The sequence below is a fragment of the Miscanthus floridulus genome, chromosome 14, assembly GCF_019320115.1.
Source record: "Miscanthus floridulus cultivar M001 chromosome 14, ASM1932011v1, whole genome shotgun sequence".
Taxonomy (NCBI): domain Eukaryota; kingdom Viridiplantae; phylum Streptophyta; class Magnoliopsida; order Poales; family Poaceae; genus Miscanthus; species Miscanthus floridulus.
Window position 1 is genome coordinate 16,791,463 of NC_089593.1, and position 25,472 is coordinate 16,816,934.

The window sequence follows — 25,472 nt, forward strand, 5'->3', positions numbered from 1 at the left end:
CACTTTCTTAGAGATCATGTTGCAAAGAATGATATTTCATTAGAAGGTGTAAGGACCGAAGATCAATTGGCGGATATCTTCACTAAACCGCTAGATGAGGTGACTTTTTGTCGATTGCGGAATGAGCTCAATGTGCTTGATTTTAGTAACTTCACTAAAAAATGAGCTTGTGTTGTCCCTTGCATTGCATTGTAATATACAACATGTTTACTTTTTGGTAATGCATATAGGGCTTGTCTAACATGGTTACGATAACCGCCGAAAAGTGAGTGAAGAAGTTTAACCTTGGATCAAACTTGACAAGCAACTAGATTTACTTTCAAGTATTGTATTGCATATGCATGAATGTTGCTTTGTCGTTTATCTTCAATTGCCCTTTTATTGCCTATTTTCTTAAAAAAGAATTATAGCCTAAGGCAAAATATTTTGAAAAATTGAGGGTTTGAGAGAGGTCACTCACATCAGTCCCAATTGGTGTTTATTTGGATCTTATTGGAGTTGGGACTTGATTGGGAACAGGTAGCACGAAGGACTTTGAAGATTTGCTGGAAAAAGAGTGACCAGACGCTGCACCAGACTCTGAAGTCCAGCGTCTGGTCAGTTCATAGGAGGTGAACCTGTGCGATGGAGTGACCGGACTCTGTTGTTCAGCGTCCGGTCAGATGGTGGTTCAGCGTCTGGTCGAGCGAAGACGATGGAGATAGGATGGACCAGACTCTGGCTGCGTCCGGTCAGTTGTGATCGGACACGTCCGATCACGATTCTAGGGGTTTTGGACCTCTCTGGAATCGACCGGACTCTGGGTGGCAGCGTCCGGTCGTTGCCACCGGAGCGTCCGGTCTGTTGAAAACATATGGGATTCCAACTCTTATCTCGATTTCCTTCTCTATCACGGTCAAGGGCCACCATATATCCGCCATCCATTGACCTAAAGCCTCAATCGCCGCTAATCCACCGTCATCACCGCAGCCGTGCCCTAGCCATAGCCTCCTGAGCCATCGTGCGCCCACGCTCGCCGCGCCTTCCTACGCCAGTGACCACCACGCCGTCCACGCCTACGCTGTCCGTGCCATGCCCATGCCGTCTCCGCCCACGCCAGCGCTGTCGTCGTGCCTTCACTAGAGCTGCGCCACTGCACCAGCACCGCCGCCGTGCCCATGCCCTAGCTCACGCCAGTGCCTCCCCTGCCGTATTGCTTCACACGCCAGTGCCCACGTCGCCTCTCCATGGCCGATTCCTCGCCGCACTTCGCAACCCTAACCCTAGCTTTAGTGCCGACCCGGTGGTTCTCCGTGATCCGTTCCTTATTCTTTGGTTCGCCGGTTCATCAGGTAGCAAGTCCTCGTTTCCAATTTCATATCTATTGCTTGCTCCTTAGGGTTTCGAATCTCTAGATATGTTGTAATTACTTATAAATCTAATCTATTCTAACGTGCAGTGAGTCGGTGTTTCTGAGGTCCCATTGGCAGTTGTCAGTTAACTCAAGGCCAAGCTCATGAGTACGGATCAAGGCCAAGCCTCGGAAGTGACAGTTGGCAGTTGATTCTTGTCAGGGCAGTTGTTCTTTTCAGCTTCATCAGATGCCTCATGTCAAGAATGTTGGAGGAGGTCCCGGTGATGAGGATCCAAGGCCCCGCCTCACCAGCCTACTAATGCAAAAGGCAAGACGATGAAGAAACTGGCAACAAAGAAGCAGAAGTATCTAGATGCAGATACAGTGAGAGCAGCCATAGTTGCAGAGGCCGTAGAGCGCGCAGAGAGAGGAGGTACTCGAAGTGGTGTTGTTATTGCAGATCAGCTTTCTCCATCTATGAGGGCTGCACTTGAGCAGGTTGAGCGCTGTCATGGTGGTCCAGCTGGGACTATCATGGTTGGAGGATGATGTGTGGCTATTGATGAGAGTCAGCCTCAAGGGGAGTCACAGCAGCAGCCACAGTCAGCAGAACAGACTCAGGAGGGAGAGCAGGCCGAGGAGACAGAGCAGGCACCTCAGCCACAGCTTCACCACTCTGGTCGTACCCGTGCTCTAGTCACATCGAGGTTAGAGACACAGCGGAGGGGTTCTCATCCATCGTCTAGACCACAGGGTCCGCCTCCAGTGACTCACTTGGATTTGAGGGCCACCACAGCCAAGCAGGTGCAACAACTCAGATTTGTTGATTTTGAGCAGTGGTTCCCACCGAGGAGAGATGACCGAGCTTCAGAGTGCTTCTACACACCACTGCAGGAAGACTTTTATAATGCATATCTTAACAGTGGGGCAGTATTTAGATCTCAGAGGGTGTGCAACATTGATTCCATTGTAGCAACAGCTGGAGAGCATATTTGCCCTTACCTATCATACCTGCCAGGGTTGACAGATTTACTTGGACGGACAGGCTTATATGTTCCATCTTAGGTTCGTCAGTTCTATGCTACACTTTGGATTGACCCACAGCACAGATTCATTCACTTTGCTTCTAGAGGCAGAGATTACAGGCTGATGAGCTCAAGGGTTAGAGAGATTCTTAGGCTTTAGGAGCAGCCAGTCTAGCTTTATGAGGTTTGCTATGGACAAACAGCGCCTCCTAGACACCCTCATGGCGGTATGGTGCCCCTACAGATCTAGTCCACCATTACTTCATAGAGCCTTTTGACGAGGGGTCAAGCAGGACACCTAGTGATCTCACTCCTACTGCTAGAGTGCTTGATGCTACTATGAGGAGGACACTGCTTCCGAGGATGGGGTATCGCGAGGGCTTGACTCGCATACAGCTATGGCTACTGAACTCTCTGATGCAGCAGACTGTGTTTGACATTTGGGATCTCTTTCTATCAGAGATGGAGGATACTATTGCAGAGGGGTTCAGGGGTCACAGGCAGCTACCATATGCTCACTGGATTACATTCTTGATCCATAGGGCAGTTACTGTGAGGCCACCTGAGATGCTGGCAGAGTATAGTGATGCTACTACCGAGTTCCCTACATACAACATGACTCAGATGATCCGCCATAGTGCAGTGAGGACACCTAGCCAGCCGCGCCGTCGTCCAAAGGTGCCAGAGACTGTAGCCCAGTAGGATGAGACCATCAAGGGCATAGTAGCTATAGAGGAGGAGCAGTTAGATGCTCAGCAGGAGGGTATGGTCGACAGTGACCCCAGTGACAGCTCAGATGATGACTACCACGATATCCCTTAGATGCCTCCATGACAACATGACCATGAGGCTAGTAGCTCTAGTTCAGCTTCACCTGCACCACAGACAGATCCCGCTCTACTTGCTATACTTGAGCGGATGAGGCAGGATCAGGCTCGCTAGGCTCAGGAGACCGCTGCTACATTTGCACAGTTTCAGACTTGGTAGGATGAGTTCCAGCGATAGCAGCAGGCGATCTAGCAGCAGCAGCAGACTATACAACAGCAACAGCAGGCCATGCATTAGCAGCAGCTTCTCATGCAGTAGCAGCTACTTAGGTTCATGCAGCATGTTATGACAGCTATTGGGGCTCCACCGCCACAGCCTTTGCCCTAGCTTCTATGACTCTAGTTTACAGCCCAGTGGGCTTCAGAGTCAGGGACAGCCAGTGCCACAGTTTCCTTCACCTACAGAGCAGGTGCTCCAGTGGTTTGCTTCACTAGTGCTAGCCCCGCAGTTCACTCCTCTTCATACGGGCTTTACTCCACCTCAGAGTTTGTCAATGCTCACCCCAGTTTCTAGGAGCCTTGGTGCTTCATTTAGTGAGTTGACAGGGCAGCCTACTCCGCCAGAGCTACATGTCCTAGGTCCTTCCACAGTTGCACCTATTACCGGGACTACAGAGACGCTCCCTTCATTAGTTGCATCATCAGACCGCTTCAGCATCGCTTCCAGCTACAGAGGGTCAGACTGCTCAGAGCTCAGGATCAGATGATGATGGCACATAGTTCTAGCTCGCTCCTCGCACCTCAGCGCCCGACTCGTCCGCTGCAGCTCCGCTGACCGACCCTTAGGTTTTGGTGTTTGACGCCAAAGGGGGAGAGGGATCGAGTATGTTAGACTTAGGGGAGCGACTTAGGGGGAGCTTAGTTTATCTATTATATTTGATTTTTATGTGTGATACACTATTATGCATTCGTGTGTTTACTTTTATTCATCAAACTATATTCATCAAACTTTTTTGGTTTTCTTGTTTTTTTATTATCTTCTAATAAAATGGTATGACAAATCTCTCAATGTTTTTCATGAAAAAACTGAGGTGCAAATGAGGTCGTCATTGCATCTCTTTGAAGATTAATCTCACCAGAGGTCCATGTCATAGATAAATGCAATCAAACGTTTTAGGACATTGGTTTCATTGTTATTATTCATCAACTAGCCATAACTAAGATATGATACTAAAGATAGATGTGCCCATATTTATTCCTCGCGATGCCGATGACGATAGCAGTGATGGAAGAGAAAAACCTGAGAAACAAAATAAATCATATTTGTTATCAATGCTAAATCGATAAAAGTGTGAGAATACAATTGTTTACATTTAGTACTTGATATGTACTAGATGTTAGTAGAACACAAATGATATTAACTACTTACTTCCACATATGCTTCCGGCTGGCACTGGATTGTTATAATCGCGTGCAAGACGAAGAATCTTATCTATGCTTACTGTCTTCTCGTCTTCCATGGTGAGAATTTGGCAAATGCAAGTCATATCACATTCTTCCACAAGTTCACGACAAGTGGAATCTAGACCGATATAGTCGCCTGAAATTTTTATGGAATACTTGCATTTGTATAGAACCAAATCTTTCTGGCGATAACAATCTGGCTCACCCTGAGTTTGATGTGTTGTAAACATGATGAAAACTAAAGCAAAGATCAGAACTTCAAGGGTCGCTTTTGTAGCCATCCTGTACTATACTATGGTGCTGATGTTGGTATAATCAAGTATCGCTTCTAGGTAACCAGGTGCTTCCGTATACCTTACATGTATTGGACCATTGTATTTATAGCGTATTAGAACTTGAGGCTAACTTGGACCTATATGCAATAATCTGTGATTCGATACCATTGCATTAAAATCCAAAACTATCCAAGTGACGTACGTAGAGATAGATGTGAAAATCAAATCTCTGTGCAAGGAAATAAATGTTAAGAAATCTTTGAGTGCATATCGAATCTCCATATCATGAAAGGAAATAAATCTTTAGAAATCTTCGAACAATTGTGAGTAATGCATCAAAATCCGAGTCATAATATAAAAAAAATGAATAAAAATCTCAAAAATAGATTGTTATATCCGAGCACTTCACTAACTATAAAGACAAAGTAATTTTTATATCATCGACTATCAAACTCATAAAACATTTAATTTTGTATGTCAATACTTCGATCTGTTCACAATATCAAGGCAAAATTCCCATTTTGCCATGACTATCTCTGTACTTTTAGGAACTTTTTAGTTATTTAATTTATTTCTTACCGAGGAAGTCTGACTTTTCACCTTTGTGCCTAAGAATGCACATAATCATTAAGTTCACAAATATCTAAATAGGAGTACAGCAAGATTTAAACCCTGGTGGGTAGAGTCATGATGGCAAAAAAACATCCTAGTCATTGCATCAACAAGGATGTAGTGTATTGAACATTCGTTCCTTGTGTGATAGAGTATCTCTACCTCGATTTGAGCCTCCAACTCATCATGCATGCTCATTTGCTTGGTCTATAATGTGTTTCCATAGAAAATGTGTAAATATATTATTTCTGTGAAATGGAACTATCTTTATACTTTAAAGAGACAAGTAAATGTGTCCATGCGTTACAACAGGAATGTACACTTGTTGCGCGGTCACCTGAACATTCTTATGGCTCAGAGATTTATGTAATAGTTGTGCCATCTATTCTAGTATGTATTATAATAGGACTATGAGCCATTGTTGGCTGCACAAAGCATGTGATTCTGACTCGTATGGGCACAGGTCATGGGTCAAGAGAGACGCTAGGCATGGTAAGAAGTAAAAACGATGTACAGAAGGATGTAGTTGCATGTATAGCCTTAACAATTTTGCATCAATCGACTGATAGCAACAAGATTTTGCTTCTCGAGGAGCGCCTTTGTTCCTGTCAAACGATAAATACTCTCAAGGTTGTTTCAAAATTTTATATTGTCACATATGTTTAAATTGGATCGTCGATATATGAAAAGTTAATTACACTTACAACTCACGATTGATGTTAGGCACCAGATTCATCACAAATATAATTTTATAGTATATAGTTTTCACTGTTTGAAACGATATAATTATCACAATTGCAAGTTATAGTGTTATATAAGAGACCATGTCAATACCTAGAGGATCAATATTACACTTACAACTCACGATTGTTGTTTTCAATACTTCTCCCAAATGCATTATTGTCTCTATTAGTCAGATTATGTCTGCTCCTACCCTGTCATGCCAAGTTTTCTTTTGCTTTTGCCCTCATAACGAGATATGCTCTTTCAACTCATATACCTTTGCCTTTAGTTGGAGCTCTCCTATGGGCTTAATGCCACTATGTACATCTACTTTTTCTTCATTATTCTCGTCCTCTTTCAAAGGACAATACACCCAATAAGGAGTGGATTGGATTGAGCTTTTACAAACCTTTTTTTGCATAATATAAACGTGTTGCTTAGCCAAATCTGACAAAGTGTGACTATTTTACTACAAAAAGTGTTATGCAACCTAGATTTTGACCCTACTGTATCATGACAATTCTTATAAAGTAAATTGTCGAATGCAAAGAGAGGGTTAGGAAGACTCAGCTTTTCATGAGATTTTGAAGTGTTGATACTCTTCACTAGTCTTTATTGGAGCATCTACACTTTTCTTGAAACCTCAGTAGGAGCTCTTCCATATCATAAGAAGAAAGCAAGTCAAAATTTTACATAAGTAAATTACATGGGTAAAAAAGGGACACAAACATAGTACATAAAGCAAAAAAAACATTAGGGAACATATGGGTGTCCGCAGGCTTGCTTAAGCCCCAACTCCTCCTTTATTAATCCCATCACTTGTAAAGGTGATATCTATTTCTTGGAAAGCTCTTCAATTTCACTCCTTCCATATATTCCATGTCATGTACATTAATACTGATGTCGTTGTTCTTTGCTACAAAGCGGATTGGCCCTGTAGTGCACCATTGTTGCACTGTCTCCACATTTGGTGATGATAGCCTTATACAATCTCCTACCCAATTTCTGACAAGTAGCTAGACTTCTGAAGCAAAAGGGTAAAGTACACAAAGATGTCATGTTGTCTCTAGATGTTGGTCGCACATTGGACATATTGGATTGGATGGACAATTCCTTTGTATTAAGTTATCTATCGTTAGGATCTTTGCTTGTAGTAGTAACCATGCAAAGAACATGTGTTTCCCCTCAGCATGCGCCCTCCAGATAGATTTGGAATTGAAAGGGGGACATTGATCCTTTAAACTGCGCTAGCTACGCTGATCTTGCACAAGGTGTTGTCCTGTTCCACCAACTTGACTTCCTGCACAAAGTCCCAGAGTTCCACAAACTCCGTCATTTGTTGTACAAATTTAAACTCCATAAACCCTGTGTCCAGTTCGATCATATTCAGAAGCTCATCTTTCGTTTTTTAGTTCTTTCTCCAAGCCAACGGGTACAGATTTGGTGCTATGTCAACTGGTGCTCGACTGTTTGGCCAAGATGAGTGCCAAAAGCTCGCTTTGTCTCCTCGCCCAACAGTTACCACCATCAAGACACGAAAAAGAGCTTTGTCCCTTTGATCGTAGGGCGGAACAGTCCCCACCCACGGTCTTACAGGATCAACCCACTTGTACCAAAGCCATATAAGTCTCAAAGCCCTTCTAAATCTGCCCAAGTCAAGGATCCCCAGCCCACCAATGTTCTTTGGTCTTGCTACTTTTGGCCATTGCACCAGACAGTGACCCCCGTTCGCATTAGCTTTCCCTTTCCAAAGGAACCCCCTCCTAATCTTTGTCGATGTGCTTTATTGTCCATTCCTTGATTGGAAAGACTTGTAAGTGCACTAGAATTGAAGAAAAAAGCTCAGAGTTTACCAAATTAAGCCACCCATATCTGTCGAAGAACGTGGCCTTCCAACTCGGCAATTTCTTTTTTTTTTGAGACGACGCCTTTCGACGCGTATTTCATTAAGCAGAAAGAGAGTTTTAAGCGAAACAACAAACTCGGTAATACTCTGATTACCAAGGCCAACACACACGCACCCACCGGACAACACAGGGGACTACATGATTGAACCAAATTTAAGAACCACTTTATCAATCAATCAACGGGTAAACCTCAACCCTCCGCGGTGGCTTGACATTTAGAGGCAAGACCCAAATATTTGCATGGAAAGGCTTTGACCTCACACGGAATGCCATCTAGGAGAGCAACTAGATATGAGGGGTCACAAGCAATTGGATGGAACGCACATTTATAAAGATTGGTTACAGACCAGATGCCTGACCGAAGGCCGATAAAATCTCAAGCATTGCATTGATCTCTTGCATCGTCGAATTCAAAAAACATTGTCTCATCATCAGTATATAGGCTCACCCTTAGCTTCACAGATCTGTGTTGAATTGGCTGTAGCATGCCGAGCTGGGTAGCTCTATCAAAGAGCCTCTGCAGGGGTCAATTGCCAGAACAAACACAGGGGATCACCTTGCCTTAAACCACTGCCATGATCAAACCCATTCACCTCTTGAACCGTTAACCAAAACAACAGAGGAGGTTGTGTACATGAGGGCAGACACCCAAGCTCGCCACCGTGCGCCAAATCCTAGTTTCTATAAAACTCCTTGTAAGTAATCCCATTTGATCGAATCAAAAGCCTTTGCGATGTCCAACTTGACGAATAAAGCTGGATGCTTGGCTTTATGTAAATCTTTGATTCTCCTTGAATGTACATGAGTTATCATGGATGCTCTGTTCCATGGTAAAAGCACTCTGGCTTCTCGAGGTCAAAGAGCCCAAGGAGGTGGCAAGCCTTGACGCCAATAGTTTGATATCAGTTTGGCCATACTATGCATCAGACTTTGGATGAAAGTCGGACAATGAGGCTGCATCAATTTTCTTTGGTATGAGGACAATATGTGCAGTGTTGACCGTACATCTTTAGGTGCTAGTCATGCTGATTGTAGAAGTAGTTCACTGCTCCCATTATGTCATGTTTGATTATTTCCCACGACGCTTTGTAGAAAATCTCAATATAGCCATCCGAGCCTGGTGCTTTCTCCGTAGGCAAATCAATTATCATTGCTCTAGCTTGCTCAACTGAGAACTGTTCTTCAAAATGAGATAGGTTCTGTGATTGTAAATCAAGCATGTCCCAATTCACGGTATGGGTTTTGGGTTTCGGGCTGCCAAACAGGTTGCTGAAGTGTTGAAGCACTTCTTGTTCTTTATCATTTTGCGTATATATACCACTGTTTCATTGGACTGTAAACTTTGAACGAAGCTTCTACGTCTAGCATTGATTCTGACGAAGAACAACTTGGAGTCGGTGCTGGCTGCTTTTATTGCCATGAGCCTTGAGCGTTGTTTGGCCCTCAACTTGCTTCAGCCGGGTGTAGTAGTGTAATTTATCCTGGCCCAACCTTCTATATTCCTGGACCATCCAAATGAGCTGTTTCCCTGCTCCAGCATCAAGAATTTTTTTTAATGTGTCCACATCCTTTTTTATTGAGCAGAGCAAATATTCTTTGTTCATGAGAACCACTGTCCCATATTTAGCATAAATATATTTCATGATCACTTGTAAATTATCATATAGAGAATTGTTTCTAGTTCAGAAAAATGGTGTTACAGCTTTACAAGGAAAAACGTACTAGGTTCATAAGATTTTTCTAGGTTAAAGTGAAAATATTTTCTAGTCTTAATTTTAAAAAAATATCCAACATTAATAAAATATAAAAATTGTTTGATTTTATTTATTTTATTCAAACTAATAATGTTCCACTAGACATTGGCACTGTCCATGAAGGGGATATATACTAAATCGAGAATAATAAAATGACCTCTCAAAATTAAGATTTTTGTTTCGTTCTTATTAAAAGAGTTTATTTTAACAAAGGATAACCTTATAAAGAGAAATTGGAAAGGGGATGGTAGGTGTTGTTTTTTTACAATAAAGAGATCATCCAACATTTATATTTATTGATTGTCATGTCGCAAGATTTATTTGGAGAGGTGTTGAAGTAGCTTTTGGTTTACATACACCGACTAGGATGGCAAACTTCCTAGGAGTTTGGCTTCAACAAGAAACTACGATTCTCAAATTTGTGAGATCAAGTGCATTTGTTTGGTCTATTTGGTTGAGCAGAAATGATGTTATATTATTTTTATTTATAGGTTATTTTTAGGGCTACATGCTGGACGCGCTTCTGGACCATACATCAAAAGAAAAGCAACATACCAAGGTTGAAATGGGCAGCGCCAAGCATGGATGATTGTCATGTCAAGGTGAACGTAGATAAACAAGGTTAGTTTGTTTTCCTTAATTATCTGAGAGAACACTAGCTCATTGCTAAAACCGAGAATACTAACGATTACTTTCTTTGAGACCTTCAGCCAAGAAATTATATCCCTTCCACTGACATCTTTTGTGTGCAGCCAGCGAATGGCTCATTAAATCAGTTATAGTTTGTTTGATGGTATGTGCTACTCGGATAACCGTAGTAATTGTAGAGCTAATACGTGCAACAAACTCCGACTTTCAGGAGGGATGCATTTATTAGATAAAAGGCTGAGGCAGACTTTCCAATTCCGAGTACTTTTCTTCACAATGTATGAAGCCTGTAAAACTGAAATCGATCCAAATCCACAACCTTGACTATTGAGGAAAAAGGGTATCGCCTAATAGAATTGTTGTCTAGACTACGTCTCATTTGTTAGTGTTGCTTTTTGAAAACATGCTTTTATAGCCAGAAGCTAAAACTGGTTATGTACATAACTCGTGTGGAGACTAGAATAAAATTCTTTTTTCTAAAAAAATCAAGAATAATAAAAGATAAAAAGGAGAGAAAGAAAGAAATAAAAAATTAATTTGCAAAAAAAATCCGTGTAAAAGATGCGCCAGGAGAAGGCCCGGTGCGGGTGCGCTCACCTGGGCCGGAAAACCCCGGACTGGGCTACGGCCCGTCCGCCGCATGGTCCCTTCCGAGTTTCGTCCACAGTTGACGGTAGTCCTGGGCAAATTTAACCGAGAACCGAACCGAAAGAACCAGAACCGAAAAATTCGGTTCCTTATTCGGTTCCTGATATTGAGGAACCGAAATAACCGAAGAAAATTCGGTTCCTACTCTCGGTTAACCGAATTAACCGAAAGAACCGAATTACATGAATTATACTCCACTTGTATTTTGTAGGATTATGTTTAGTTTATATGTAGTGTTTTATATTTGAACTTGTGTTACTATATTGCTATTGTTTTCTTATATATTATTATTATTAAAAATGAATATAGTGTTGCATAAATTTGTCTTAGAACGAGTATATTTATTATTGTTTTGAGGTCTTCTGAAAAATTTCGGTTAGTTCGGTTAGAACCGGAACCAAACCAAAATGACCTAGAACTGAAATGCTCGGTTCCTAAAAAATTTTTTTTGGAACGATCGGTTCATGTTTTGTAGAACCGAATTTTATCGATAACCGAGCGAACCGAACCGAGAACCGAACGACTCCGCCGACCCCGTCCTACGCCAGGTGCGGAGCTCTTCGCCGGCGACGAGCACCCACCAGCAGGTATTCCCACCCTTCTCTTCCCTTCCTGTTGTGCGAAGCCGAGCACCCGAACCCTAACTTAAAGATGTTTTGCTATTTGACTGATGCCTACTAGCCTCGAGCTTTTTTGCAAAAATTATCGGGTGTAGATTTGTAAATCCATCTCACTTTGCTGGGACCGCCACGGTGCCATATCATTTGTCTGCCTTGGACACAATTGCGCTAGTTTTTCTTTGATTATTCTCTAATAATCCAGCAGATATCTGATATTTCCGTACTTATTTGATAGCATCTCTTCAAAGTATCTACCATTGATTTACTCAAGTTGAGTTGATTATTGATTTTCCTCGCAGATAAAAAAGTTGAGTTGATTTATCCGTGATAAAACTGGGCCGCATCAGATGTGGTGTGTGTTCCACATTTCCTTGCGCAAAACTAGGCACCTGAAAGTTGACATCTAGAACTATAGAGGAACCTAGGGTTCAGGAAGAACAAAGTTGTCTGCTATCATTGAAATCTGCAATGAACCTAGACTTCAGTTGTCTGCTATCATTGAAATCTGCAATGAACCTAGACTTCAGAAACGACAAAATTGCCGACTATGGTTATGATATATAGCTGTGTGACATTCCTGCACTAAGCACAGCAAAGGGGAAAGGAAGGCAAAAGGAACAAACCTGTAGGATATGGCCTATCTGGGGAAGAGAATTTTCTGACTTGCATCATTCAGAACTGTTATCATCAAATGATGGAGTTCATTAAACATTTTATTTAAAGCATTTCGGAATCAGAAAAATATAAACGTTTGATGATATGTAGTGTAACTTTTATCTGCAACCGATACTTGATGTTGAAGTTGTCACCTATGATAAGACTTCGTCCTAATTATATCTAGTGCTTCCTTTGTCATCTTGCAGCTTTGGCCACTCAATGTCAATGGTTACGTGTTCGAGGAAATGTCAATGGTTACTATGGAAGCAGTCCAATCATACTGCCAATTGAGCCTCTGGTTGGTTTACTTTCGCTATCATATGAAAATATAAATCATTTTCTCTGTTGAACATACTCACATTCATCAGGAGAGAAAGGAGAGACATGAATATCAATTGTTTGATAGGTTCGCATCATACATTTGTGGGTTCATAAGATAAGTTAGAAGTCTAAAATCTGAACAGTTATATTTATGTTGGGTATCAATTTTCAAATTGTGTGGACATTTGTTTTTTGTTGCATATTTTTGTATGCCTATGTCAGTTATGTGAGAATTTCTTATAGTTTTAAATTTTTAACATCTAATTTATTCCTTTTTCTCCAAAAGGTATATAGATTAACATCTTCAGTACCTGAGATCTTCCTTCAACTAGCAAAGGGAACTAGGATTCCACTCCTCAGTCCTCATCAACAGAGGTAAACAGATACAATTCTTCATATTACATTGTTACAGCTTATAGTTTGTTTGTATGTAGCCAATAAACACGTAGAGAAGCCAATGGGAAAGAGGGCATTCAGTTTACAGTCAGATTTGGTCGTATAGAAGGTCAAGTAGAGGGTCAGGCGTGAGTCTTTTATATTCTGGTTGGGTTGTTTCTTGGTGTATGTCAGGTGTCCAGATGATTTTTTCTAGTGTTAGCTCATGACCTCCTCATACCCTCTAGGCGGGTAAGGAGGTTTCGTATGGGATTCTCTTCTCTTTCCCTCTCTTTAATGCAAAGATACATGTCTCTTCTGCATGTTCGAGAAAAAAAAGTTTACAGTGAGATTCAATTAAATGGATTGTATTTAACATGCATGGAATAGAATTCTGGTCATGTGGCTTAAGGACAAAATGAAGGGAAGATAGGGGCAAAAAAAGGCCCACCACATTGACATCTCCATACTATTCATGTGTCCAGTGGGCAATCTTCTGGGTAAAATAGATATCTCCGTTTTCTATCCATGCCTCTCTTAACAATATAGCAGTCGAATGCAGTTAGGGTGTCTTACTAGTTCTACAAGTTGAGACAACAAGATCCAACAGTTTTCGTTCCAAGAGATTTTCTGTTAGAAAAAGTGCACATAGTCCAAAGCTGCAAACAGAAGATGAACTTTATTCCCTGTGGGGGGGTATCCACCAACCCTGGTCTCTGACTTTCTGATAGGACTTGATGATGCCCTACCAGCTAGGATGGAGAGGGAGAGCTACAGTACCCGCGGGGGGTACTGTTCACACGAGGGAGGGAGGGCAGGGACGGCTGGCTCCCAGGAGAAGCCAACAAGTTCAGCCTTTTGGCTGTGGCTTGTCGTAAACGATCGTAAATTTTCAGTCGGAACAGTATTTTTCTCTCACACAAACCAGCCAGCAGTACTTCTTCACGAACCAACAACGATACGAACCAGCCAACTGAACAGGCTGTTTAATTGTTGCTTCTTGCTTGATTATAACTGATACATGGTTATCTTTTATAGAGATGACTGACTTGACCCCTAAGGAAACATCCTAATCGAATCAATCTATCTTATTCCTTTCCTAACAAACCAAACCAATCTAATCTAATCTAATCTAATCCATACTGTTCATGCTGTTATGTTCACGTGCTACAGTACCATGTGGGCCCCTGGTCTGGCTCCACTTGCCATAACACTTTCAGTTATAGATTATCTTACACATAAAAAATTACCACAGTACCGCGTGGGCCCCTGGTCCGGCTCCACTTGCCATAACACTTTCAGTGACAGATTATCTTACACATAAAAAATTACCACAAGCATGAATTATTCATAATTCTCATTCTTCCCACTTACAAAACATTCTAGTACTAATACAATCAGCAAAATGCACCTGGTTTATTATAGGGTAGGGCTCAGGACTTAGGACAATTTAATGTAGAATAAGTTCATTGACTTCCTAGAAAGAAGATCAGAAGGCCCTTATTTATCATCAGGTGGACAATAAGAGCTGGAATTTTCAGCGTCTCCTAGCAGCAGTTTCTCTCTGCGCATTGAAGTAGACAGCAGTTACAGGGAGGCCAAGGTCATTTTCCTCAGCGAACTGCCGAGTGTTGAAATGATCTCTGGAGGATGGCACAGTTACAGTTTGCCTACCCTTCTGCTTGAAGAGCACAAAAATGAACCTGTGGATACCAATGTTTGGTCTTGGGCTCTCGTAGCTTATGACCTCTTGCCCTGCAATTGAAAGATGCATGGTTATTAATTCAAAGAACAACTAAAACATGGAATAGACTAAACCTGAATCAGCAGAACCTACCAAAGGAGGCATCTGTTGTCCCAGGTATATCAGTCACGATCCTGCAAATGTAAAGGATACAATTCAGCCAGATTATTCATTGAAATGCTAAAAAAACATGCAATTTTGTTATATGAAAGATATGGTTCTATCTTCCTCAGCAATATATGCTATTTGACACCCCTACTAAGGTAAGAAATGCTGAATATTACCAATGAAGGTGCTCCCTTAGATATGGATCACTTGGTCCTGGGACATCTGGGTCTGTCATAACCTGAAATTGGATGACCATGGCCATCAGGGAAGGAATAGCATTTGTAGAATGTTTATCAATGATGGAACATTTGACTGCTAACCAATGTGAAGAAAGACCGCAAGTCACCCCCTTGAACCTCTACCCTAGGTTTAGATACAACAGCTGATGGGTAGATCTCATGGCCATTGAATACGAGTTTGTTTGAGTTGTAGGTCACTATCATCTTCACACATGGGTTAAAGGAGTCGAGAACTTCTCCAATCACCCGCCCAACTATGAGAGGCTCCACAGACCTAGACATGGTTGGAGGGACAGGTATTTGTATTTTGCACAAGAAATGCTCTGACTGAATGGAAGCAAGCGAGTGCACTCAATGATACGCAGTGAGCTGCTTATTGGGCATTGGTAGAGGACAAGCCTCTATTTATAGCGGTTAGGAGGCTGCTGCTGAGTGTAGGATAAAAAGAGGATGTGAGGCATGTGTGTCTTTTAGTTCGGTATGGTGTGGATGCAGCTGAAATGGCAACAGGAGGGTTGTACCGCTTTTTCCAAGAAAGCCAACAAAGGATGTCATATCTTCTGGAACGGTTACAGACAAAATCTATGCAAGCAATGCTTCATGTCTCATCTTTCAAGTTACTGGGATAAAGCATTTTTTCTCTCTTTGATGACTATGTATGTGCAAAATTGTTCTTTCATGACTGAAACAAAGTATTTCAGGTCACCATGGAGTCCACAAGAAAATATGTGATAGACCAATATGTTTAATTCTTTATAAAACATAACACACCTCCAGAAAGTGGGCCAGTAAAGACTACAGTGCTAAACTATCTGGTATTATTGGGAAACATTTTCCCTATCTACATGTAGGGTCAGCATGACAGTTACTTTGCAGAATTTGTTGCTTAATGATGTTATCAAATTTTCACGTTCCACCCTTCCGAAATAGAAAAAGTGAGCTTTTACATAAAATCGTTATCATCAGATTTCTGGAGAGCACAATTCAAGCACCTTATCATTTTCCATTTTTTTTTCTTAAAATGACATATCTAAGTATCGCTTTGTGGAGAAAAAAATGGAAAATAAAGGGGGATTTTTTTTTCATTGGCTTGGAGACAAAAAAAATTGCTGCATTTTTTGACGTGGAAGCCTTTGCGCTCTGCAGAATCTGATGCTTAATCACCTTATCAAATTTGTGTATTAGCTCTGCATTTTTTAAAGAAACAAACATATGAACTATTCTGGAAAACGTGTAGTAGTATCTGATTTCTAGTGAGCACATTAAAATACCTTATCGTGAAAAAAACATCTAGATGTAAAAAAAGTCTAATAGGGAAGTGTGACTTTTCTGGATCTAAATAATGGAAAAAAGGAATATGGTTCTTTAGAATTTGGTTTCTATCAATTCCATTTGGCATGCTTGATTTGATGTTTACTTAAATTGCCTATATTCTTATCCTCCTGTTTTCTAATATTTCCTTTTTATGATCTGGGAGACAAGATGCCGCATGGAAGCCTCTCAACCCTCAAATGTTTATCTTTGCTTGTTTATTTGTTTAGGCAACCCTCATTTAGCTGCCCCTTTTTCTGTTAAGGAAAAGAGAAGCTTTGAGTTTAGTTGCTGCCAGAATCTTTGCTCAAACTGTGATACCAGTTGATTTACAATTACATCTGTTTATTATCTTCTTTGGGATGCCATGACAACAAGTCACTAAAGAGAATAAAGGAACAGAATGCAGTGCCACCACCACTTCATCATGTAGGGGTGCTGTCTAGTGCAGAGATATCAACTCAGTTATAAAAAGTTCCTAGGCTCTTCTTGATTGAGCATTTAAAAAATCTTTATAGTTTTCCATAAGTGGTGGAGCCAAGTACAGTTTTGTGCATTCTTCTGTTATATGGTCAATTGCCATCATGCCTGCTTGGCACCATGCCCAAGTGGTAGAAGTGGAGTCAAGTACGGCTTGGTGACAATTTTCTGCTCCTGGCCAATGCCATGATATTTGATTGAACCTAGCTAGGGTAGTGGAATCTCGTAATTGCTCCAACCAATGGTAAGTGCATATAATTGCACCATTGGTAGGTAAATCTCAACAGTTCTGTTTTTTGGCAACTTTGACGAGTTTATTTATCAATATCAGGTCAGGGCTCTCTTTTTTTCTCTAATAAACGCACATTAGCACCTTTTACAACTTATAAAACGACCTCGACCTAGCGACAACTCATGCTTGGCACCAATGGCTAAGAGGTATGTAATGCTTTTAGCCCTGCCCAAACCCCAGTACTGCAGCTCTTCACCAGCGAGCAGTTAAAGCTTTAGCTATACTCTGGGACACAACATCAAACACACACCGGTTGCAGTGATTTGACAAGGTCCAGGCACCAAGTATGGCAATGGATGGATGCAGTGGTCAGGGCTTTGTCAAGGGCAAATTTTCATCCATACCATAACTTCAGGTACACTTTTTTGTTTATTATACCACCAAGCTAGTCAAAGACAATGTAGGGTCAGGTCCTACATAACATCGACACAGGCTGATAGGCTCACCACACGTGGGCTAACACACCCTAATTGCTGTCGTTTCTATGATCAAATGGATGAAACTATACAGCACTTGCTGGTTTCTCTAGGCAAGTGTGGTTTATTGTCCTCCAATTTTGGGACTGCAGCAGGTGGTTACCCAGCCAAGCTCAGCAGGTTTCTCCTCAGGGTGGTGCCAAGCTCTAAATCAGGGGGGCAAGCAATTCAGGAAAGGGCTCAATTTTTCCTTCCTTTTATCATCTTAGTTGCGTGGCAAACCTGGAAGCATCGTAATGATTGCATTTTTAATATAACGAAGCCAAATGTATGGCTGGCAGTCCGGAGCATTTCAGAGGAAGGCACCTTGTGGTGTGCAGTGTGCTGCAGGTGCTAAGGAGTTACATAAATTAACTATGATATATGCTGCCAAGCTTTTACAAATAGCTGCCAAGTGTGTTTTCCACAACAGTAATTATTGACTAGCTCCACTTACATTTAAATCCAAAAAAATAAAAGAAGGTCAAAGGTTGCTTTACCAGAGTTGAGATTCACTAGCAAGTTTCATTTATACATCTCTGGGGGCACACTAATCATCTTTCACCTCCATGCAGATGGCGATGTTTCTTTGTTGCTGTCATTAGCTCTACTTGACACCTCGAAGGCCTGAAGCACCTCGGCAAAAAGGAGCCGTCCACTCCCGGACCGGACATGCAGATGAGTGGTGAGTAACCAACCTGAATGACAGGAGGATCATTGTGGGGGCAACCGCCAGGAGGCAATTAGATATTCGGATCATGGCATGAAAGACTTTGGAGGGACGAGGGCTATGCTGCAACGGATCTCCATGGATCAAGGTGTTGCCACTCGATTGAGTACGAGTCAGAATCCAAGCACACAAGATGATATGATAATGCTGTACTCAAAAGTTGTTATGAATGTGGGGGCTGACAGTGGACGAGTTTCCGTGTGGGTTTGGGCTAGTTTTCCGCGTGGAATTGGAATTGGGCAGTCAACGCCACGAGAATTGGAAATATTACATTTTTATTATCCTTTGCCGCAGGATTTGGTCCAGAAAGTGGAAGTGTTTGCTCATGTTTCCGGAGAAGATCTCCACGCTTTGGAATGCCGGCAGACGTTGCGCGTTGCGTGGAGGCTCATACACAAGAGCAGAAATTTGCAGTGGTGGCCAAAGCTATTCAGGGCACCAGAGCTGTTCATTCAAACCCAGTATCGTCACGGGCACGGTTCTTTTTTATATACTGCAGATGGAAAAACATGGAAATATTTCAAAAACATCTAATTGTCTACATGTAATAATTCATCATATGCGTTGTGCTAGAGCTCGTGCTGTGATTAAAAAAAATGGTAAATTTCTTTTCTGATAGAGCTCCTGTGTTGTGGTACCAAACCGAAAGCAAAACACTGGTGTTTTTGGGCTGTACCAGGAGCAGAGCCCATTGGCAGCAATGAGCTGGGGTCGTACTCGTACGTGCTGCTGCTCTCTTGTCTCCACGACAAGTCAACACCAACCCGGCAACCCGTACGCGCGCGCTCTTGTTCCTGTACTGAAATCCACAGAGGGAGCTGGGCTCTGATCTGGGATCCATCCACGTGATACCAACAAATCCAATTGCCTACCAAGCAGTGCCAACTTGCAGTTGCAGGCCAGGGGAGGTCATGTGATTCAGGTCAGTGCGTTCTCGCTATCAGCGTGCACCGAAAAATGGTCACCAGTTTTCTGAGTCATCTACCATTGTCCATTGGCATATAGGATGTGTCACTCTCTGCCTGCTTTGGAGGCTCGACACTTCAGTACAACAACATTGTTGGATTCTTGGTGAATGGTGAGGCTATACAGATTCTCTGTAGTACTTACCCACTTGCATTGCAAGCAAAGAAACTGAACCGCAGCAGCAGTCATGGAGAGGGGCGGGGATCATAGTGCAGCTCTGATGGTCGCCTGATACCAAGAGCACGCCTCTGAATAATCCACTGTGCTAAGCACCTTTGATGCATGCCTGATCTGTTGCCAGTTTGCTCCATCGGCGGCACCAGCAACAACAGCTCAGAGATGACTAGGCCTGTGTACTGCAACAGGCAGCACCGCAGATCTTATCTCTTATTCACAGCAGTGACATACTGATCCCCCTCACAGCTGCAATCCTGCACAGAGCACATAAGCAGCAACATGAGAGCAAAACCTGACAGGCAGACAGGAGAGAGAGAAAAAGTTAATCCTGAATCAGGTCGCACTCATAAACTCATGCGGTGAAATGCAATGTGCAATAGTTATATCATCACAGTGGGAAAAATGATAGGGCGCAAAATCATTCCCCACCAAGAGATACTACATGGTAAAGTCGGAACAGAGAGCTGTAATGTTTGCACTGGTCGACCGTCCACAGACAAAAGTTTTGATGCTATTGCCCAGTTGTCACGCCAGATCTGTGCCTCTTCTCCCATGGTTGCGTACCCAGAAATCCAAAATTCTGAAAGATGGCAAATATATTCAGATTTACATAGTTTCTGTAAAATAGGAACATAGATCTGGTCATCTGGGTCTATCTACACCATCAGGATGTAATAAGTTATACAGCAAAAGCTTAAGTACAATTAGGCAAAATAAATAAAGCAAGCAAGATGGGGGGGTCGGGTTGGTCCATCTGTTGCAATCAGACTACCAGTGGAATAAAGGACGACCGACATTGCAAGTGTTCCCAGCCACTCAAAGCTAAATTCACGTTTACCTTCTCTCACCTCAAAGCACAACCAGATCTTGGAGAAAAATGGCCCCTAAACTAGTCTTTGTTCTTCCAGTTGTGCTCCTCGGCTTAGCGTTCCAGGTGATTCTCCGGCCACCGCCCCAAAAACTCTGCGGTTCCCCAGGTGGCCATCCTCTGATGTCTCCCAGGATCAAACTCAGGGACGGAAGGTACCTTGCATACAGAGAAGATGGAGTACAGAAAGACAAGGCCAGGTACAAGATCATCACAGTGCATGCGTTTGATAGCACCAAGGACTTCCCCTTGCCTGTTTCTAAGGTAAATCAAACAGCACAACATGACTAGAAGTGAGATACCTTTTCCCCAGTACATATTTTGTTTACTGGTTTCTTGAACTGTCATTCAGGAGCTTGTGGAAGAATTGGGAATTTACCTCCTTGCTTATGATAGAGCTGGATATGGGGAAAGTGACCCGAATCCCAAGCGGGATGTCAAGAGCGAGGCACTGGATATCGAGGAGCTTGCTGACCAGCTGGGGCTTGGGCAGAAGTTCTATGTCTTAGGGGCCTCAATGGGAGGATACTCAGTTTGGGGATGCCTCCAGTATATACCACACAGGCAAACATAAACTTCAACCACACGCATTGTTAATGAAATATGCAACTCTTCAGATATGTAAAAAGCTCCATATGCCGCGTGTGCAGGCTTGCAGGAGCTGCGATGGTTGTGCCAATTATCAACTACTGGTGGCCTTCTTTCCCAGCTGAATTATCCAGGCAGGCCTTCAAGAGACTGGTTGTGCCAGAGCAGAGAACTCTTTGGATTGCACATAACATACCATCCTTGCTTTACCTGTGGATGACCCAGAGGTGGTTCCCTTCTTCTGCAGCAGCCATGCACTACCCTGAAATATTTAGCAAGCATGATATGGAGGTTCTTCAGAAGATGATGGCAATGCCAAAAACCATTGAGGTAAATCACAGCATCAGTTATAAATGTAAAAGAAAGATAGCAGAACATGAAGTGCTACTTGACAGAGTCAGAGCAGGTCAAATTAATAAGAATTAGAATATACAAGGATTAGCTTCCTAAGCATTCATGCCATAGAGACAATAATATACTAACATATTTACATGAAAATTACAGCAAGAAAGAGCATACAAAGACATGTATTCAAAGCTGACCTGAAGCAATGTTATTATATAGAAAAACCTGTCCCTTTTTAAGATTTCTTGACATAACACTGATTTGCTACTGCATTTTTCAGAATAAATCAAGGCAGCAAGGCATTTATGAATCAATCCACCGTGATTTACTTGTCGCTTTTGGAAGTTGGGAGTTTGATCCAATGAACATTACCAATCCATTTCCTCAAAATGAGGGTTCTGTACACATCTGGCAAGGATACGAAGATAGGTTGGTGCTTGTTGAGCTGCAGAGGTACATTTCCAACAAGCTTCCATGGATCAAGTATCATGAAGTCCCAGAAGGTGGACACATGTTCGTGCTGGTAGATGGATGGACCGACCGAATTCTCAAGGCACTCTTGTTAGGAGAAGAGTCCCTAGATGTGTGACAGTAGGTCCATTTTCAAAATGTTGAAGAACTGCCGGCTGCCAGCTGTCATTTTGCTTATAATTTTGTTCCACAACTTGTAAACTTGTATTCCTACAACACCAAAGACTAGTGTAATTCATAATCTGATAGACTTTCCAGCATATCAAGTCATTACAATACTCGTCCCATACACATACTACCTTTGGTCCAAAATTGATGTCATCCCAGAAAGCGAAAACGCGTAGTCAAACATTCAAATTGGAGAGGGGAGTGTTTTGAGTCCTTTCTTTCTTGAACACTAGAGTACTAGACAAATCCTACAAGTGCGCAGGCACTAACAGTCTATATAGAAACATTAAAAGAAAGTACACATCAGTTTACTACCAATAAAAGTTCGTCAGATAAGCACCCTGGAAATGGAAGCCATACATAAAAACAAACAGCATACACTTGAATCCAGTTCTTGAAATGAAATAGCATGGTGCCTCACACCAGGTAGCAGCAGTGCTTCGGCTCAATCAGACTTGCAATGACCAGAATTGATCTACAGCAGCTGTTCATTCAGAAGGAAAGAACCATGTTGGATTCATCAGGCTGCCATCTGGTGCCCGAAGGTTGTCGTCTGCTATTTCCACAGCAAATGGCGCCAATGTACCATCCCTCATGTTGTACACAAATTTATCAAAAGGAGACGCATTTCTAGAGTGGTTGAGGCCACCATCAATGAAGTAGATAAGATCATCTTCGACTCCGTCATACAGACATGCACGGAATGATTTGCTGCTGCAGGGGCTGATGAAGATGCAGTCGCCATCCAAGCTGTCGATCTCAGTGAATCTGAAAGGGTTTGTGCTCAAGTCCACCTCAAATACCCCAATCTTACAAATATTGTGCCAGCCTTCAGGTCCCAAGTATATCACAACCAGCAATAGTTTCCCATGCCACTCTAACTATGTTCCACCTCTGTCCATAGCTATCCTTGACCTCAGGCAGTTGAGTCACACAGCGCTCGACACCAGAAACCATCAGGCCACTGTCGTCTTCTGAGATGTCAAAGACAAAGAGGTTCGTGGTGACCTTGCTAAACATGTAGACCTTTCCCTGGTACAAGGCAATGTCATTGAACTTATTGATGCAGCCACCTTGGCACACGCACCACGGCGTCATCCCAGCCTCCCAGGCAGCCAGAGGGCAAGGCCAGCTGTGCTCCTGTGCACAGAGACGGCAGCCACAATGCACTTGCAATCACGGTCAGGTGAGGAGGACAAGACTACCTTGCAGAACGACATCACATGCTGGGCGCCATTGACCGTGCATTGCACTGCACCAGAGCCGTTGGCGATGGGGAGAGATTTACTGTAGGCATCGAGGGAGTGGGTGGTTATGGAAGGCAGTGGGAGGCGGACGACGTCCTGGCAGAAAGCGTTCATCAGGAAGCACTGGCCGTCACCAAAGTGGTGACCTTTGTTGAGCTGCACGCCGACGAGCCACCCATCAAAGGAGCCCGCGCAGCGGACGCCAGCCGCCATCTCCCACGAGGGCAGGGGGATGCGTCGCACGCCCGTCATAGCCTCGTCGGCGCAGAAGGCGGAGAAGGATAAGTCGGAGAGCACGAGCAGCGGGAGCGGCGGCCGCCGCCCGTGGACGCGCGCCGCGGCGCGCCACGCCCAGCACACGGAGCGCAGCCCGGCGCGGTCGTCGACGCGGGGGAGGCGACCGACCACGAGCCCCAGGATGTCCGCCGGGGAGTCCGCCCACAACAGGAGCTCCAGCTCGCGCCCTGCGCTGGGCCTCGGCGGCTCAGGAGCTGGAGGGCATTCCGTCGAACGCCTTGCCTGCACCCAAGCCACCGACGGCAGTGGTGTGCCATGTCAGCGCCCGTGTGGGGCGCGGCCGGGTAGAGGTGGGCCTCGCCTCCGTCTTCGGGCAACTGTGCTCGCGCCTCGATCCATGGCCGCCTTGGATCCTCGCCCCCGACCCCCCCGTGGAGATGAGGCCCTTGCGCCGGGCGCTGGTTGCCTCGGCTCCTTCGCACAACAGCACAAGCCTTGGCTTCAAGGCTGCTACACTGGCATTGGCTAGCGCTTCAACTCGTGGTCAAAAAGGTTGCAGTGTGTGTTTTTTTCAGAAAAAAAGTTGCCTTTTTTCAAAAAAAAAAAAAGAGAGCTGCGTATCACTATATTAGAAAAAACAACATACGCACCTACGGACGCAAGATATGTCCCATTGATCAAGATACTCTGCAATGGCCCTGATAGGTAATGCTCCTCTAATATCAGACAGCCTTCTCATGTTACTGAGAGCCTCTCATAAGCTGTTCTCTTGTTCACAGTTCTTTTAGATACAAGTGCAAACACATGAGGCACAAGGGTAGATATATTCTGACCATGCAGTAATCTGTCTGACCAAGAAAAAGTGTACGTTTTACAACCTCCAGCTTCTGAGACAATGGCATGGAGAAGAAAGCTCTGATCAAACTCTGAACCTGAATAGGCAAGGTTGCCCAGGGGCGATCTGGCTCAGTTTTGCGCAGCCAAAGCCATCTCATATGGAGAGCCCATCCCAAGTTCTGTAAATTGAAGATACCAAGTCCACCAAGCTCAAAAGGAAAAGTCAGTTTCAGCCAAGCCAACAAGCAGTGACCACCTTGCGCATCCTTTCTTCCTCTCCATAGGAAACCTCTCCTAACTTTATCAATGGCCATGAGAGCCCAAGGTGGAATATCAAGAGCCATGAGCAGATAAACCAACATGAAATGGAAGTGAGCACAAATTGAACTAACATTTAACTTCCAGCCATTGTCAAAAGGTCAGTTTTCCATCCAGGAAGTTTATCTGCTATCTTATCAATGATTGGCCGAATCTGAGCCCTTGTTAGCTTGCACAAGGAAAGAGGCAGGCTGAGATATTTGCATGGAAAGTCCATGAACTGACAAAGGAGTCCTTGTATAGCTTTCACTTCACTTTCTGTGCATTGGATCGGTTGCACACTACTCTTGTGAACATTACTCTTTAGACCAGCTGAACCAAACCCAAAGTTATAAACATCACTAGTTGAAGGATGATATTGGGTCCAAAGTTAATTCAACATCACCACATGTTTGGAGTCCTTGTTTCCTAGTTTGTGGCATTTAGCTCTAAACTCTTGTTATTGTCTTGTAACAGCTGGTAACCCAAAGGATGATATTTTGCTTTCAGTCAGGGTCAATGCTCTGATCTAAAAAACATTCTTTTTTTGCCCTAAAAAGAGTCAAATTTTTATGATTATACCAACATAAAATATGCAGTTTTATCATATGAAAACATCAAGGAAGATCAATGTCATTATTAAATCTACTACTTTTATAGCATATGCTTAAGAAAGAAATGGTCAATATTGTGCAATGTAGGACATATTAGTGACCTAAATGACAAGTGGATCAGACCATTGGTAGTACTATAACTTGGTTGCTCACAAGTCTTAGAAACAAC

General features: G+C 43.1%; 2 protein-coding genes, 1 long non-coding RNA gene and 1 pseudogene across 4 annotated transcripts; 2 read left to right on the forward strand and 2 right to left on the reverse strand.

Annotated features, from left to right (window-relative positions):
• The first annotated feature begins 11,682 nt into the window (after window positions 1–11,682).
• Window positions 11,683–13,558, forward strand: LOC136502769 (uncharacterized). Its single transcript, XR_010770697.1, has 3 exons — window positions 11,683–11,743; window positions 12,640–12,731; window positions 13,041–13,558. It is a non-coding gene; the product is annotated as an uncharacterized lncRNA (long non-coding RNA).
• Window positions 13,559–14,315: 757 nt separating this feature from the next.
• LOC136505322 (CEN-like protein 2) lies at window positions 14,316–15,874 on the reverse strand. Of its 2 annotated transcripts, XM_066500473.1 has the most exons (5): window positions 15,302–15,874; window positions 15,158–15,219; window positions 14,967–15,007; window positions 14,804–14,884; window positions 14,316–14,693 (listed from the first exon to the last, which is right to left on the reverse strand). In XM_066500473.1, exons 1-5 carry the CDS (start codon window positions 15,500–15,502, stop codon window positions 14,677–14,679), a joined length of 402 nt encoding a protein of 133 aa, XP_066356570.1. In that variant the 5' UTR covers window positions 15,503–15,874; the 3' UTR covers window positions 14,316–14,676. The 2 variants fall into 2 exon arrangements, with proteins under 2 accessions (XP_066356570.1, XP_066356571.1); XM_066500474.1 differs by having other exon boundaries at window positions 14,319–14,884; window positions 15,302–15,560.
• Window positions 15,875–20,429: 4,555 nt separating this feature from the next.
• Window positions 20,430–22,163, forward strand: LOC136504726 (uncharacterized). Its single transcript, XM_066499704.1, has 4 exons — window positions 20,430–20,763; window positions 20,852–21,063; window positions 21,150–21,417; window positions 21,713–22,163. Exons 1-4 carry the CDS (start codon window positions 20,509–20,511, stop codon window positions 22,019–22,021), a joined length of 1,044 nt encoding a protein of 347 aa, XP_066355801.1. The 5' UTR covers window positions 20,430–20,508; the 3' UTR covers window positions 22,022–22,163.
• Window positions 22,164–22,299: 136 nt separating this feature from the next.
• Window positions 22,300–24,619, reverse strand: LOC136506158 (uncharacterized; annotated as a pseudogene).
• Window positions 24,620–25,472: the final 853 nt, after the last annotated feature.

Bases quoted from the DNA above. Each gene is read 5' to 3' on its own strand.
- LOC136505322 (XM_066500474.1), bottom strand. From the start codon at position 15,502: ATGTCTAGGTCTGTGGAGCCTCTCATAGTTGGGCGGGTGATTGGAGAA. The intron at 15,220-15,301 runs GTTAGCAGTCAA...ATCCAATTTCAG, and splicing joins TGCGGTCTTTCTTCACATTG to GTTATGACAGACCCAGATGT. The intron at 14,885-14,966 runs GTAGGTTCTGCT...TTTCAATTGCAG, and splicing joins GACAACAGATGCCTCCTTTG to GGCAAGAGGTCATAAGCTAC.
- LOC136504726 (XM_066499704.1), top strand. From the start codon at position 20,509: ATGGCCCCTAAACTAGTCTTTGTTCTTCCAGTTGTGCTCCTCGGCTTA. The intron at 21,064-21,149 runs GCAAACATAAAC...CCGCGTGTGCAG, and splicing joins CTCCAGTATATACCACACAG to GCTTGCAGGAGCTGCGATGG. The intron at 21,418-21,712 runs GTAAATCACAGC...TGCATTTTTCAG, and splicing joins CAATGCCAAAAACCATTGAG to AATAAATCAAGGCAGCAAGG.